Source organism: Peromyscus eremicus, chromosome 13 (genome assembly GCF_949786415.1).
Source record: "Peromyscus eremicus chromosome 13, PerEre_H2_v1, whole genome shotgun sequence".
In the NCBI taxonomy this organism is placed as follows: Eukaryota; Metazoa; Chordata; class Mammalia; order Rodentia; family Cricetidae; genus Peromyscus; species Peromyscus eremicus.
This window is the reverse complement of record NC_081429.1, coordinates 61082913-61096380: the sequence shown is the minus strand read 5'-3', so window position 1 is coordinate 61096380 and position 13468 is coordinate 61082913. Positions and strand designations below refer to the sequence as shown.

General features: G+C 44.8%; 1 protein-coding gene and 1 pseudogene across 1 annotated transcript in view; one reads left to right on the top strand and one right to left on the bottom strand.

The window, feature by feature from the left end:
- Inpp1 (inositol polyphosphate-1-phosphatase) overlaps positions 1-2117 on the top strand; it is a 32791-nt gene extending 30674 nt beyond the window's left edge. The window contains exon 6 of the mRNA XM_059278354.1: positions 1295-2117. Within this exon, the coding sequence (XP_059134337.1) occupies positions 1295-1850 (556 nt within the window). The 3' untranslated portion in view covers positions 1851-2117. The remainder of the gene's footprint in view (positions 1-1294) is intronic.
- A 2095-nt stretch (positions 2118-4212) lies between these two features.
- LOC131923204 (large ribosomal subunit protein uL24-like) lies at positions 4213-11959 on the bottom strand (annotated as a pseudogene).
- Positions 11960-13468: the final 1509 nt, after the last annotated feature.

Below are 13468 nucleotides of genomic sequence, written 5' to 3'. Positions count from 1 at the left end.
TCCGCCTGGCATTCCCACGTCTGGATTCTGGGGGGCGTTCCCATCACGAGTCCACAGGGCTGAATTAAAACGCTTTCCCTCTTCAGCCCTGTATTTGGCAGAGTTTTGTTTGGGTTTAAGTGCACAGTGATACTTTAAAAGAAATTAACACCGTCATGGAGAAATTATGGCTTTGCAATCCTATTCCTGTTTCTAAAATCCACTCAAAAACCACACATAAAGATTAATGCTCAGCGCTGTCTTCTGATTCATTGGAACAGGATAGATGCCACTACTGTGTTGTCAGATGTATTATGGTAGAAGAAACACAGAAACAAATGTGCAAAGTATTCAGTGGAATGATTGACACCGAATACTGCCAGTACCGGTGCCCTTCCTGCCTGCCACCCCGCACCCCCTGCCTTTCCACTGACCCCTGATCACAGCCTGGAGAGTGGCCAGGGGCCTCTGTGCCGGGGGGAGCTGACTCCTGGGCATAGTAGAGTCTGAGCAGAGGCGGCCCCCTCTTCCTTGAAAATAACTTGCAGCTTCCGTTGCGTAGGACGGCCTGTGTTCCTTAATCTTTGGGTTACTTCAGATAAGAATCCTTTGATCTTCTAAGAGTTAACAGTTTAAGCCTCTGGAATTTTCCTCTACTCCGCTTTTCTTCAAACCAAATATGTTTTGGTAATGTTTTAAAAGGTCATTAATGACCTGTAAGGCCAGCATGCCAGAGATACAAGAGGAGTCCGAGGCCAGCTTCGGGGTGGGGGGTGGGGGGTGGAGGTGGGGGAGTGGTGGAGGGTGGGTGCAGATTCAGGGGTGAATTTCTGGGTTTGGATGCAGGTTCCACCACTTGAGGACCCAGGGCACCTTAGCAAGTCACTCTAAGCCTAGCCTCTCGTCTGTAAATAGAGTGCCTTACAGGAGGGTAAGTGGGTAAACGCAGTGGTTACTACTGTTGTTGCCAAAAATAACAACCCAAGTCCTTCTTGGTGTGAGAAGCCCGAGCAGGTCTGTGAGAGGAGGCCTGTGAGGGATTTACAAGTAGATTTTCCCTCTGAGATTCTGAATGACAGAAGTAGGATTGAGCTTTGGCATTGTTTTCAGAGGTTAGAAATCCCACCAGCACTCCGGTGTTACCCCAGCTGGGTATGACAGTCACTTAGAACTCATTAGTAGCTCGATGTTCATTTATAGGCTCGGGAGCATCACAGCTCGTTTTATTCTGGGGGCATTTTTCATTTCGCTCTGTTTGAAAGCGGCGTGCAATAAACCAAACCTGCTTCTCACCGACGAAAACTGTTTCCGGCAGGTGGAAGGGCCAGTACTACTGGGGCCTTTCTTACATGGGGACCAACATCCATTCCCTGCAGCTCGCCACCTCGAAAGGGAACGACGGAGAAACCCAGACTGAAAACGCAGACGCGGAGTCCTCCCGGCCCTGTTCTGCGGTCATCAGCACCAGCGAAAACGAGGCGGTCAAAGCCGCGCTGTCGCGGGTGTGCGGGGGCCGCGTCTTCCCTGCGGCTGGGGCCGGCTACAAGAGCCTCTGTGTAGTCCAAGGCCTGGTGGACATTTACATCTTCTCAGAGGACACCACGTACAAGTGGGACTCCTGTGCAGCTCACGCCATTCTGAGGGCCATGGGTGGGGGCATTGCAGACATGAAGGAGTGCTTGGCGAGAAGTCCCCAAACGGGGCTGGACTGGCCACAGCTGCTGTATCACGTGGAAAACAGAGGCGCCTCCGGGGTGGACCTCTGGGCCAACAAGGGAGGACTGATCGCGTACAGGTCCAGGCATCGGCTGGACTCCTTCCTGAGCTGCCTCATCCAAAACCTCGGGCCTTTGAAGACACAGCAGACGTAGGACTCTGACCTCAACTCGCCCTTGAACCGAACTGAACCTCTTCTTGTTAATCTCTATCTGTCAAATATAGTTTCGTCCTGTTGATGGTTAATGTTCACCGTCCCCTTTTGAGGAACATTTTCCCCATTATGTGTTCATAATGTTAATTTCAGTAAATTAATGACATTCGTGTCACAGCTCAGTTGGTATATGATATTCTTATAGTGAACGTTGTGCTGTTAATGTTGCTTGGAGACCATCAATAAAGTACCAAGGGAGGAGCAAAAATGTCCAATTGGAGTGATGGCTAAATACCCAGCTGCTAGGTGAGCCAGGCTTGAGCTGGGTTTTATTTCTTGTCCTGAAAAAGAAATCTGTGGTTCTAGCCTGAGGCAGAAGATTTAGAACTGCGAATTTGAATAATGTAGTCATTGCATATACTTTTAATAGTTTGTATTTCTTATTAAAAGAAGAAGAAGAAAGGCTGGGCACCGGGGCAGGTAGGGAATTAGAAATCAGGAAACAAAAAGGAGAAACACACAGAGACTGGAGAAAGAGGAAGCATGCAATAAGTGTGTGTGTGTGTGTGTGTATGTGTGTGTATATATATATACACATACACATATATATGTATACATATATATATGTATACATATATATATATATGTATACATATATATATGTAGGTAGGCAAGTGAGAGCTGGTCCCCGACCACAGGGAAAGCAGAAGGAGTGAGGCAAAGAGCTCTCTGTTTTAAACGTTACAATACCAATGCAACCTTCAGTTTTGCCATACTGACTACTCTTAGAGCTGGGCGTACAGCACTTGTACAATGCTCTTTCGAAGCCTGGGTAACACTCGCTGGTGGTGTCAACTGGAGGGATCAAACAAACCTTCAGTGGACTGTCCGGGCACTAATGGCTGTTTCTACAGTGTCCTTACAAGTTACTGGAAAGAGGTCAAACTTGTTTGTGTCTTCTGTTATTTTTAAACTCAAGAAATGAATTGGCAAGTAATTTATGTATACTTATGTTGAACACTGATGATTCTTTGAAGTATGTATACTATATGGAACTAATATCTCACCTTTGGTGGTGAGGAGACCTACAAGCTATTGCTAGGAATCTTCCAGCAAATGCCCTGCTGTTAACTAATGGTCGTCATGTTGGACAGAAGATCTCTTGAATAGTCTTTCTAACTGAAATTCTGTTTCCTTTTACCAACATCTCTCCAACTCCTTCCTGCCTCAGCCCTGAGCAGTCATCGTTCTTCTCTCCATTTCTGAGTTTGAATTTTTTCAACTGCAGTGAGAATCCAGCTCTATAATAGCAAAGCTCAAACCAGTCAGCCTTGCAGGACCTGGAACAGTGAAGGGCTCTCAGGACGATTCCGTAATCCTGACTGCTGTAACCAGTGCTGTGATAAACATGGGGGCAGATGCTTCTTTAACAAGAAGTAAATCTCAGTTTTAGAGCTCAGTTGCCTGTGACAGATCCTTTAGTGATGGAGTTAGAGCATTAAGAAGTCTACTGCAACATCCTTTAGTGATGGAGTTAGAGCATTAAGTCTACTGCAACATCCTTTAGTGATGGAGTTAGAACATTAAGTCTACTGCAACATCCTTTAGTGACGGAGTAGTGTTGAGAAGTCTACTCCGTGGTCAATGACTGCAGTTCTGCAAGTTGTATATTTGTTACTAATTTTAAAGGTTGGTTTGAAGATAAGTTCATTCTTCACAAAAATACATCAGAAACAAAACCAGGAACCTTGCTCCCATATGTACTAGCGTGAAGACATTGAATATGTCTTTTAAAAATCAAGTGTGTTAGTGTGAATATCTTAAGAGTATATAGTCAATAACATACAGTGAAAACAGCTACCTTCAAAGAGATTTGAATGAACAGTTTCTCAGTTATTAAAGGAGAAAAGACCCAAAGAGAAAAGAGAGGCAAACACTTTCGAAAACATCTATTATATACAACTGACCTTTCATCTGTGGTTTTTGTAGCCACATGTTCAAGCAATGTTGGATAGAAAACATTTTTTTTAGTTTAAATTGTACTGAATATGTAAGGATTTTTCATGTCAATATTTTCCAAACAATGTGCTATAATGTCTATTATAGCCAGGCAATGGTTACACATGCCTTTAAACCCAGCACTCAGGAGGCAGAGGCAGGTAGATCTCTGTCAGTTTAAGACCAGCCTGGTCTACAGAGCAAGTTCCTGGACAAGCTTCAAAGCTACATAGAGAAACCCTGTCCTAAAACACACACACACACACACACACACACACACACACACACACACACAAATATATATATATATATATATATATATATATATATATATATATATATAAAATTTACATTGAATTTAGGAATTAGAAGTGATCTGGATACTGAAACACAGGACAAAGTTGAATAGGTTAAATACAAATACTCTGTCATTTTACACAAGAAATTTGAGACTGTGAACTTGAGTCTGGGGACATTGCTTTCGAAATTCATTTGCAGGCAGAAGTTTAAAATATTTGCAGGAAGCCTGAGGCACAATTGCTCTGTATTTTTGTCATTTTATTCTTTTTCCTACAACTGTTTTATATTCAACAGTATTTTTTTAAGAGTCACCATTATCAATACCTACAGAAGCCTTTGATTCTTTGTTCTCAAACTCATGTTCCATTATTTTACATTATATTTAATCCATGAACTCTGTGTGTGTGTGTGTGTGTGTGTGTGTGTGTGTGTGTGTGTGTGTGTTCTGTGTATTTTTTGTGTATGGTGAGTGCATGAGTGTGCAGGTATGTGTGCTCATACACACACACAGAGGTCAGGACACTGGGTGTCTTCATCTGCAATCCTCCTCTTATTGCTTTAAGACAGTTTGGTGCTGAATCAGAAGGTCACCGTTTTAGCTAGAGTGGCTGGCTAGGGAGTTGTTCTCATGGTCTGCCTGTCTCATCCCCACAACTGAAGTTAGAGACATGCGCAGTAGGCCTGAGTTCGGGTTTTCAAACTTGGGTCCTCATGCTTGTGCTTTTACCTCCTGAGCTGTCTCCCGAGGCTTTCAGCTTAATTATTAAAAGGAAAATCAGAACACAGCTTTTAGAAGAAGTCTTGGCACTCTTGGTACCAGATAATTCATTTGATGAGAACAAGAGTTGGCGTATCACAATGAAGGAGCACTGTGGAGTGGCTTCTCTTGGCCACATAGGTCAGGTGGCTTAGGCATTTGCCAATGTATCTTACAAGAAAATGGGTACATTAATCTGCTAAGTCACTTATGTAGACCGTGCGAAAGGCTCTTGCGTTGTACCCCAGAATCCCCTCTGGAGGCTCAGGTCAAAGTCAATTCTCTTGCTCTCATGGCCTGTACCCAGTCCCTCAGTAACTGTCTTGGCAGTTTTATTGAGAATCCCTGTTCTTTATCACTCCTCCCCTACCCCACCCTGCTCTGTGCCTGCTTTATGTCTGGATCATTGAAATAAACTCCTCACTTGATGCTGTACCCTAACTTCTCAGTGGGGCTCACCGAAGTTATCCTGTCTGACCAGATCTGTTCTGTTCAAACCCTTCCGCCTGGCTCCTCTGTCACCCTCCACCTGGTGCCTCTGTCACCCTCCGCCTGGTGTAGCTCAAATTCTAATTGGTCCTAATAATAAAAACCCGGAGTCAGATATCGGGGTAAATGTGAACGATCAGAGAAGCAAAGGAGCCAGTCACTAGAGAGACTTCCTACCTCTAGGAATCCTCTGACTGAAAAAGGGCTGAGCCCTGTCTCCTCACTCCTTATATGCCTCTCTCTGCCCAGCCATATCACTTCCTGTCTCCACCTCCCTACAGCTGGGATTAAAGGCACGAGATGCCAAGTGCTGGGATTAAAGGTGTGTGCCACCAGTGCCTGGCCTCCATGGTTAACTAGTGGCTAGCTCTGCACTCTGATCTCCAGGCAAGCTTGATTTGTTAGAGCACAAGCAAAGTATCACCACAGTCTGGCTCTTCTGTCAGCCACACCTGGGCTGTCAAGACAGCTCAGGAAGTAAATGTGCTTGACAGGCAAGCCTGACAACTTGAGTTCAATCCCAGTGACCTGACATCAATGCCCGGAACATACCTAAAGGTGGAAGAAAGAACAGACTCCACAGAGTTGTCCTCTGATCTCCATGCATGCGTGCACCCACATCGTATACACACTCTCATACAACAATAAAGTTAAAATTTAAAGCCAAACTCTTTATAGTCCATAAACCCTGAGCTCCGTTCGTTCTTTCTACATTCCCATTGTTTGTGAAGTTGTTCCCTGCAGGTTAGACATGAGCTGTAATCACACACAAGTCCCATAAACTATCTGGCCTGTTGATATTTCCTCATGTGAGGAGCAGAGAAGCTCATGAGACTTCGAGGGGATTTTATAAGGTTCCTCACACAGGTTATACAAAAAGTAAACGATGGACTTTGGCAGAAGAGCATTCTTCTGTTGCATAAAGCCCAGCCATGTGTTGAATGTGTAGTGAATTAGAATGTGAATAGGAAGGTCTGACCGCCTTCCTTGAGATGAGCAAGTGCCTCATCCTTGCACAGTTTGGGTTCCTGAATCCTGATTACAGGCAATGCAGGAATGAATGAAAGGTATATACAGAGAGGCTGGGGGGGGAGGGAGGTAGGATAAGGTGAGCTGAGCTCTTGAATGGAGAAACCACAGACCACTCTGCTCCTCCAGTTGAATGTGTTTATTACATGCAGCTGAACAGAGAAGTGGTGTTATCACATATAGGTACATATGGAGGCAGGCTTATTATATAAAACCAAACAAGGAAACAGGCTGAGTTAATCTCAGTAGGAGCAGACTCCGTAGGGGAGCAATCTTCAGGATGTAAACATGGTGGGGTAAGAAAGCTATCAGGGACATTTTCTGCCCACACTTGTCAACATTCTCCCCTGGACCCAAAGAAGGCTTTGCCATTCTGATGGGGCTGAAGCATTGGGGTCCTTACCGTGGCTGTGCCCAAGTCAACAAAATACATTCACTCAGGACTTAATTTGCTCCTAACAAGTAAGTATTCTCCCCCCCCAAAAAAAAAAAGAACTCAGTGAGCTACTTTGGATGCCTCTGAACATCTGCAAACGTCCTTCCTGACATCAGGGTTAAGCTAACCGAGTGCAAAGCCATAGACTGCGAAGAAGACCCCAGAACAAGTGAGGAAGGAAACAAGCATGAAAGAGACTGTTTCCTAGCAACCTGGCGGTACTCAGCCAATCAGCTGCTTCCTCTAGCTGTCTCCTAGCAACCTGGCAGTACTCAGCCAATCAGCTACTTCCTCTCAGCATTGTTTGTCCGTTGTTAGTCATCTCTAAACCTCAGTTTCTGTAATGAAATAATAGTTTTCCATTTTAAAACAAGGTTGTCTTGACTGGAATGCTGACTGCTGAAACGGAAGTACTTCATTACTAATAAACACAATTAGCACTCAGGAACAACAGAGCATTGCTGTTTTGTTTATCATGTTTCCCACGTTACAGCCACCAATTTATTCCTCTTAACCATGCAATGATACCCAATTACATAGTCACTAACTGATTTAAAATCTCATAGAAACATCTACGGCATAACTCTTTGTGCTATTGTGATTCAATAAGCCAACGTGAACCCCAAATAAGACTTGACAAACTCTATTCCTCTGTGTACCTTGGTACCAGAGAAATAGTAAGCAGCACTAATCACAGCACTCACCACCACACAAGGTGATCTTCTTAGGTACTGTGGTGGTTTGAAAGAAAATGGCTCCCAAAGGGAGTGGCACTATTGGAAGTGTGGCTTTGTTGGAGGAAGTGTGTCACTGTGAAGGCGGACTTTGAGGTCTCCTTTGCTCAAGATACCGCCCAGTGTTAGAGACCACTTCCTGCTGCCCGCAATTCAACATGTAGGACTCTTAGCTCTGTCTCCAGCACCATGTCTGCCTGCACACCACCATGACATCCCATGATGATAATGGACTGAATCTCCGAAAATGTAAGTTACTCCAGTGAAATGTTTTTCCTTTATAAGAGTTTCTTTGGTCATGGTGTCTCTTCACAGCAATAGAAACCCCAACTAAGAGAAATACCAAGCTATATACAACTTCCTTGAATCCCAGTCTCTTCATCCACTAAGAAGATCAGTGCCATCAGTCAGAAAACACCCACACACAATGTGTGCGCACACATATATGCACATGTGTGTGCTTCTAATGCAATAAAATTGGGGGCTGGAGACATAGTTCAGTGGTAAAGAGCACAGGTTGTTCTTCCAGAGGATCTGGGTTCAATTCCTAACAACCACACAGCAGCTCAAAACCATCTGTAACTTTAGTTCCAGGAGATCTGCTGTCAGATCATTTTCTGACATTATGCACAAACATTCTTTTAGACAATACCCATACACATAAAATTAAAAAAAAATACAGGCATTTGTACTTTTAGTTCATGTTTAAGGTACCCAGCTGAAAAATCAGAGAATGAGGCTTATTTGGGCAGTAGTTCTAGACAAATAATTAATAGGCATAATTATTTTATTGTGTCATATAATATTAACAGCTAACTTTTATTTAGATATGGCTTCACATGGCCCAGGCAGGCTTGAACCATGAGATTTCTGCTTTCATCTTCCAAGTGCCAGAATTACAGGTCGAGTCACAGCACTCAACTTTAGCAGCTAACACATTGAGCACCAAATTCCAAAAGCTGGTAACACTTACATATGTTATTTAAAATCACAGACAAAAATTGCATAACCCTGGCCACTGTGGTACATCTCTGCTCTTGTTTTAAAAGCCTGGCTAAACTTCTGTTTAACAAATTAATTAACTTTTCAATGTTCAATTTTTTTTTAACTGAAGCAGTCTTTAATGAAAATTGTGTATGATGCCTCCCCACCTGCATCTGCTCCGTCATTTCTTCCTTGTGTTTGCCCTTCTCCTTTCCTACGTGTGGAGACTTGGCTTCCCTTTCCAGGATCTTTTTGTGGTCTCTGTCCAGCATTCGCCTGGTGATAGCCACCTTGCTGGGGTGGATGCCTGCATGGACAGTTATGCCGTTAGCTTTTTCTCGCTGCACTTGTTCAACGTAGATGACGTACTTCCTCCTGTACACTTGGACCACTCAGCCAATCTGCGGCCTTGGCAGTGTCCGCCGATAACCTGAACGTCATCATCCTTTCACATGATCATAGATCGAGCATTATACTTCTGTCTCTGCTCTGGAGGCAAAGGCATGATCTTCCGAATGTGAGAAGGTGTGCGAAATGTGGTTTTCGGTTCTTGCTTTGGTTAGAAGTCACAAAGAGAAAGTTTGAACTTCATTTTGGTGGTTGCAGTCCAGCGATGGCCCCAAAGGGGACACGCAACTTCCAGTTCTGTAAGTTGGTGAGAGATCAATATTTACTTTTTTGTTTTTAGCTTTTGGAGACAAGGTTCTTCTGTGTTACAGCTCTGGCTGTTCTGGAACCCGCTTTGTAGACCAGGCTGGCCTTGAACTCACAGAGATCTGCCTGCCTCTGCCTCCTGAGTGCTGTGATCAAAGGCATGTGGCACCACTGCCCAGCAATATTCACTTATTAATACACCTTCTACCCAGTTCTTTCACTTGTCATTCTCTTTCCCAGTCACCAGCTTCCACTTATCACCACCTTTATCTCTCAGTCCAACTAGTAACGAATAGATCACATCCATCAGTAGGAGCCTGGTGATCACCAGCATTTCAGGTGTTGTGTGTGTTGTGTGTGTGTGTGTGTGTGTGTGTGTGTGTGTGTGTGAGAGAGAGAGAGAGAGAGAGAGAGAGAGAGAGAGAGAGAGAGGGAGAAGATCTCACTATGTAGCCCTGACTAGCCTGGAACTCACTCTGTACACCAGTCTGGACTTCACCTTGCAGAGATCTGCCTACCTCAGTCTCCTGAGTTCTGGGATTAAAGGCCTCTGCCACCACACCCAGGTTTACTATTATTTTTTAGTAATCATACAAAATAATGTGTTCCGTCCTGACATTGTTCCCAGTGATCACTGTATTTTGCTCTCCTCCCTTGCTCTTGCTCTTCTTTTCTCCCTCCCACGTCACCCCTGCTTTCCTTGTGTGTGTGCGTGTGTGCATATGTGTGTAAAAACATGTAAATGTATCAGATATCTATAATTGTACCCATTCAACATACATCTCTTAGATAATCAAGTCCTTGAGCAGAGCACAGGTTCACCTTAGCAGAAGAGTATTTAAAAATCAAACCCACTGGTCTCCAAAGCGAGTTCCAGGAAAGGCGCAAAGCTACACAGAGAAACCCTGTCTCGAAAAACCAAAAAAAAAAAAAAAAAAAAAAAATCAAACCCAAACCAGGCGGTGATGGCGCACGCCTTTAATCTCAGCACTCGAAAAGGCAGAGGCAGGCGGATCTCTGTGAGTCCGAGGCCAGCCTGGTCTACAGAGCAAGATCTAGAACAGGCACCAAAACTACACAGAGAAACTCTGTCTTGAAAAACCAATCATCATCATCATCATCATCATCATCATCATCATCATCAAACCCAAAAGAATGAGAAGTTCCGGAATGTAATTCACTTGGTAAGTTAATGTTCTTTCATGAACGCTTTGTTTAAAATCATGACCATATGTGTGTGTGTAGTGTTAAACAATGAAAAGGGACCACACATTCTCTGGTATCTGGTAAGCATTGCCTATCAAAAACAGACTAATGAAGCTACTTTGGTAGCCCATGCACACTTGTAGGAATATATAATAATATATACGTTCACCACCACAAATTAATCTATTCTATACACATAGTTAAATTTAGATTCCACATGAGAGAAAAAATGTAAGTTTGTCTTTCTTGTCCCCCACTTTTCCTCTTGTTCTCCGGACCTCTACCCCACACCTTTAGACCTGTCTTTGTTCCCTTAGTCGAGTGTGTGAGTGTGTGTGTGTGTATGTGCATGTGTGTGTGAGTGTGTGTATGCGTGTGTGTGCATGTGTGTGTGAGTGTGTGTGCATGTGTGTGTGTGTGCGCGCGCACGCGCGCATTTGTGTGTGTGTGTATGCGTGTGTGTGCATGTGTGTGTGAGTGTGTGTGCATGTGTGTATGTAGTACACGCTTGGGTATGCTGATATCAGCACTGGGTTAATTTCCCAGTCACTTCTCTCATTTTGGAAACAGGTTTCTCACTGAAACTGGCGTCCACTCGTTCAGATAGACTGGCTGGCCTGCAAGCCTCCAGGATGTCTCTCTGAGCGCCAATCTCTGTCTCCAGCACTGAGGTCACAGATGCGGACAGCCATGCCAGCCTTTTTGTGTGGGTTATAGGGATAGGAACACAGGTCCTCATTCTTGCACAAGAACCTTCCTAAATGAGCCACTTCCTTAGTCCCCTTGTGCAGATTTTTGGTATATTTGCGTATTGTCCGTCTTTTGTACTGATTTCAGACTCTGTGGTTACAGCTTGTGCTCGCACACACACCACACCCCGTCTGTGAGAGATCGATCTGTAAATGCGAATGGAAGAGAATTCTGGAAAGCACTTTCAGCACTGTGAGGGCTTCCACAGGTCTCTGAAGTGCTAGGAGGATGGGAGGAGAAACACATCACTGCACCTGAGTGGGTGCAGTGGGCCCCTGTCCGGAGGACTTCCAGCCTGAAGCGTAAGTAACACTTTCTACCAGGATGCATCGGTTTTAATTGCAAGCGGCAGAAATGCCCAAACAATTTCTCACAGAGCAGAAAGGTGGCCCTGCCCTAACATCCTCAGGGACTCACGCTTCTCTCATCCCCCACCCCCACACCAAGGTCCCTTTTTTCACAGACAGTGCCACTGGGTCTGCTTTTCCCACAGCCAGATAAAGGGAAAGACAAAGCGGGGTGGTTTTTCATCGGCTGTAACCGAGTCACATGACCACAGTCAACTCTAAGAAAAGTCTCATTTCCGGGCAGCCAAAACCCAAGAATCTTGCCATCTGTAAGACTGGAAACAGATATGGTAGGGTGGCTATTGCTCTGTCTCCCGGGGAACCTGAGCTGCCCACTTTGGCCCCAGCCTGACACCCCATCAAATATCTGTGTTCTTACCATGGAGGTCTCACGGCCCTCACAGCCAGAAGCCAGTCCTCAGCCATAACCGGTCACTAACTTACAGGACTGTGAACACTTTGTCCCCCAAAGTATTAAAAGTGCTACAAACACACGCATCCATCGAGACAGTAGACAGACGGAACTTCCTCCAGCAAGAACAAAAGGAGACAGACAAATGCAAGCTTGGGGACGGCCCTCCTGCGACTCCAAGACATCTCTGATTCTTGGCCCCGGGGATTTTCTCAGAGGCCTCCTGTCAAGCTGGACTTCTGAGGTGTGCATCCTCTGCTCAGAAGGCAGACAGGCTGCCATCAGCCTCTGATCAAGGGACCTTGCTGAGTCATTCCGCTTAAGGAGTCTGGCTGCTTGGACCCACTCACTGCAAATGGTCCGAGTCTGCATCCTGTACCCACAGGCCAGAGGAAGTTACTATAACCATCCTTAAACAGAGACCCTCCCACCCCACCGCCTCCCCCAAAGCACTGTATGGCAAGAAGGACATAAACTCCAGACATATACATTTGCTGTTGTCTCCAACAAACATTTCCGACATTTTTTCTTGTCCCCAGTTTTGTCTACATATATTTTCTATGAGTTCTCAATATAAGAAAGAAAGAAAAAAAAGAGAAAGGAAGGGAGGGAGGGAGGGAGGGAGGAAGGGAGGGAGGAAGGGAGGGAGGAAAGAATAAATTGTAATGGTCCCCATCCATAGTTAATAGTACCACTTGAGTCTGGCTTGATAGGGTAAAAAAACATGCCCATAAAGGTAACCTAAGCCGCAGGTGTTTTCCTAGGGGAACTTAAAGACTGCCATGCAGCAAACAGCTTTGAAATAGTCTGGTGAAGGATATCTCTCTCTCTCTCTCTCTCTCTCTCTCTCTCTCTCTCTCTCTCTCTCTCTCCCTCTCTCTTCTTTTGTGTGTTCGTTTCTTTACCTTCTTTCTTTTTTCTTTTTAAAACACCATCCCTTTGGATGTGAGTGTGAGTAATGTGTGACACCGCCCTGGCTTCCCACAGTCAAGATATAGTCAAATAACAATGGCTGCAGGCTTTTGTGCACAGTCCAGGATCAGCCCCAGCCCCAGAGTTGGGTGAGTAGGGCTGGCTCTTCTGTGTGGGGTTAGCCAAGGCAGATACACCCCATGGATGATGAAAAAATGGTGGTGTGGTCCCTCCCCACAGAAAGCCTAGGGCTGCTAGGAAACAGTCCTTCAGAACCTTTGGCTCAGGCAGCCTAGGTCTTACAGCTCCATTTGGGTTAGTTACTAAAGACAACTAATTAAAAATGAAGCAATAGTGGCGCACGCCTTTAATCCCAGCACTTGGGAGGCAGAGCCAGGTGGATCTCTGTGAGTTCGAGGCCAGCCTGGGCTACCAAGTGAGTTCCAGGAAAAGGCGCAAAGCTGCACAGAGAAACCCTGTCTCGAAAAACCAAAAAATAAAAAAATAAAAAAATAAAAAAAATAAAAATGAAGCAATAGCTTGGTCCTAAGGTAGATGAACCAAGATGTTCATAGTTTTGCCACACACACACACACACACAGGTGGGCACA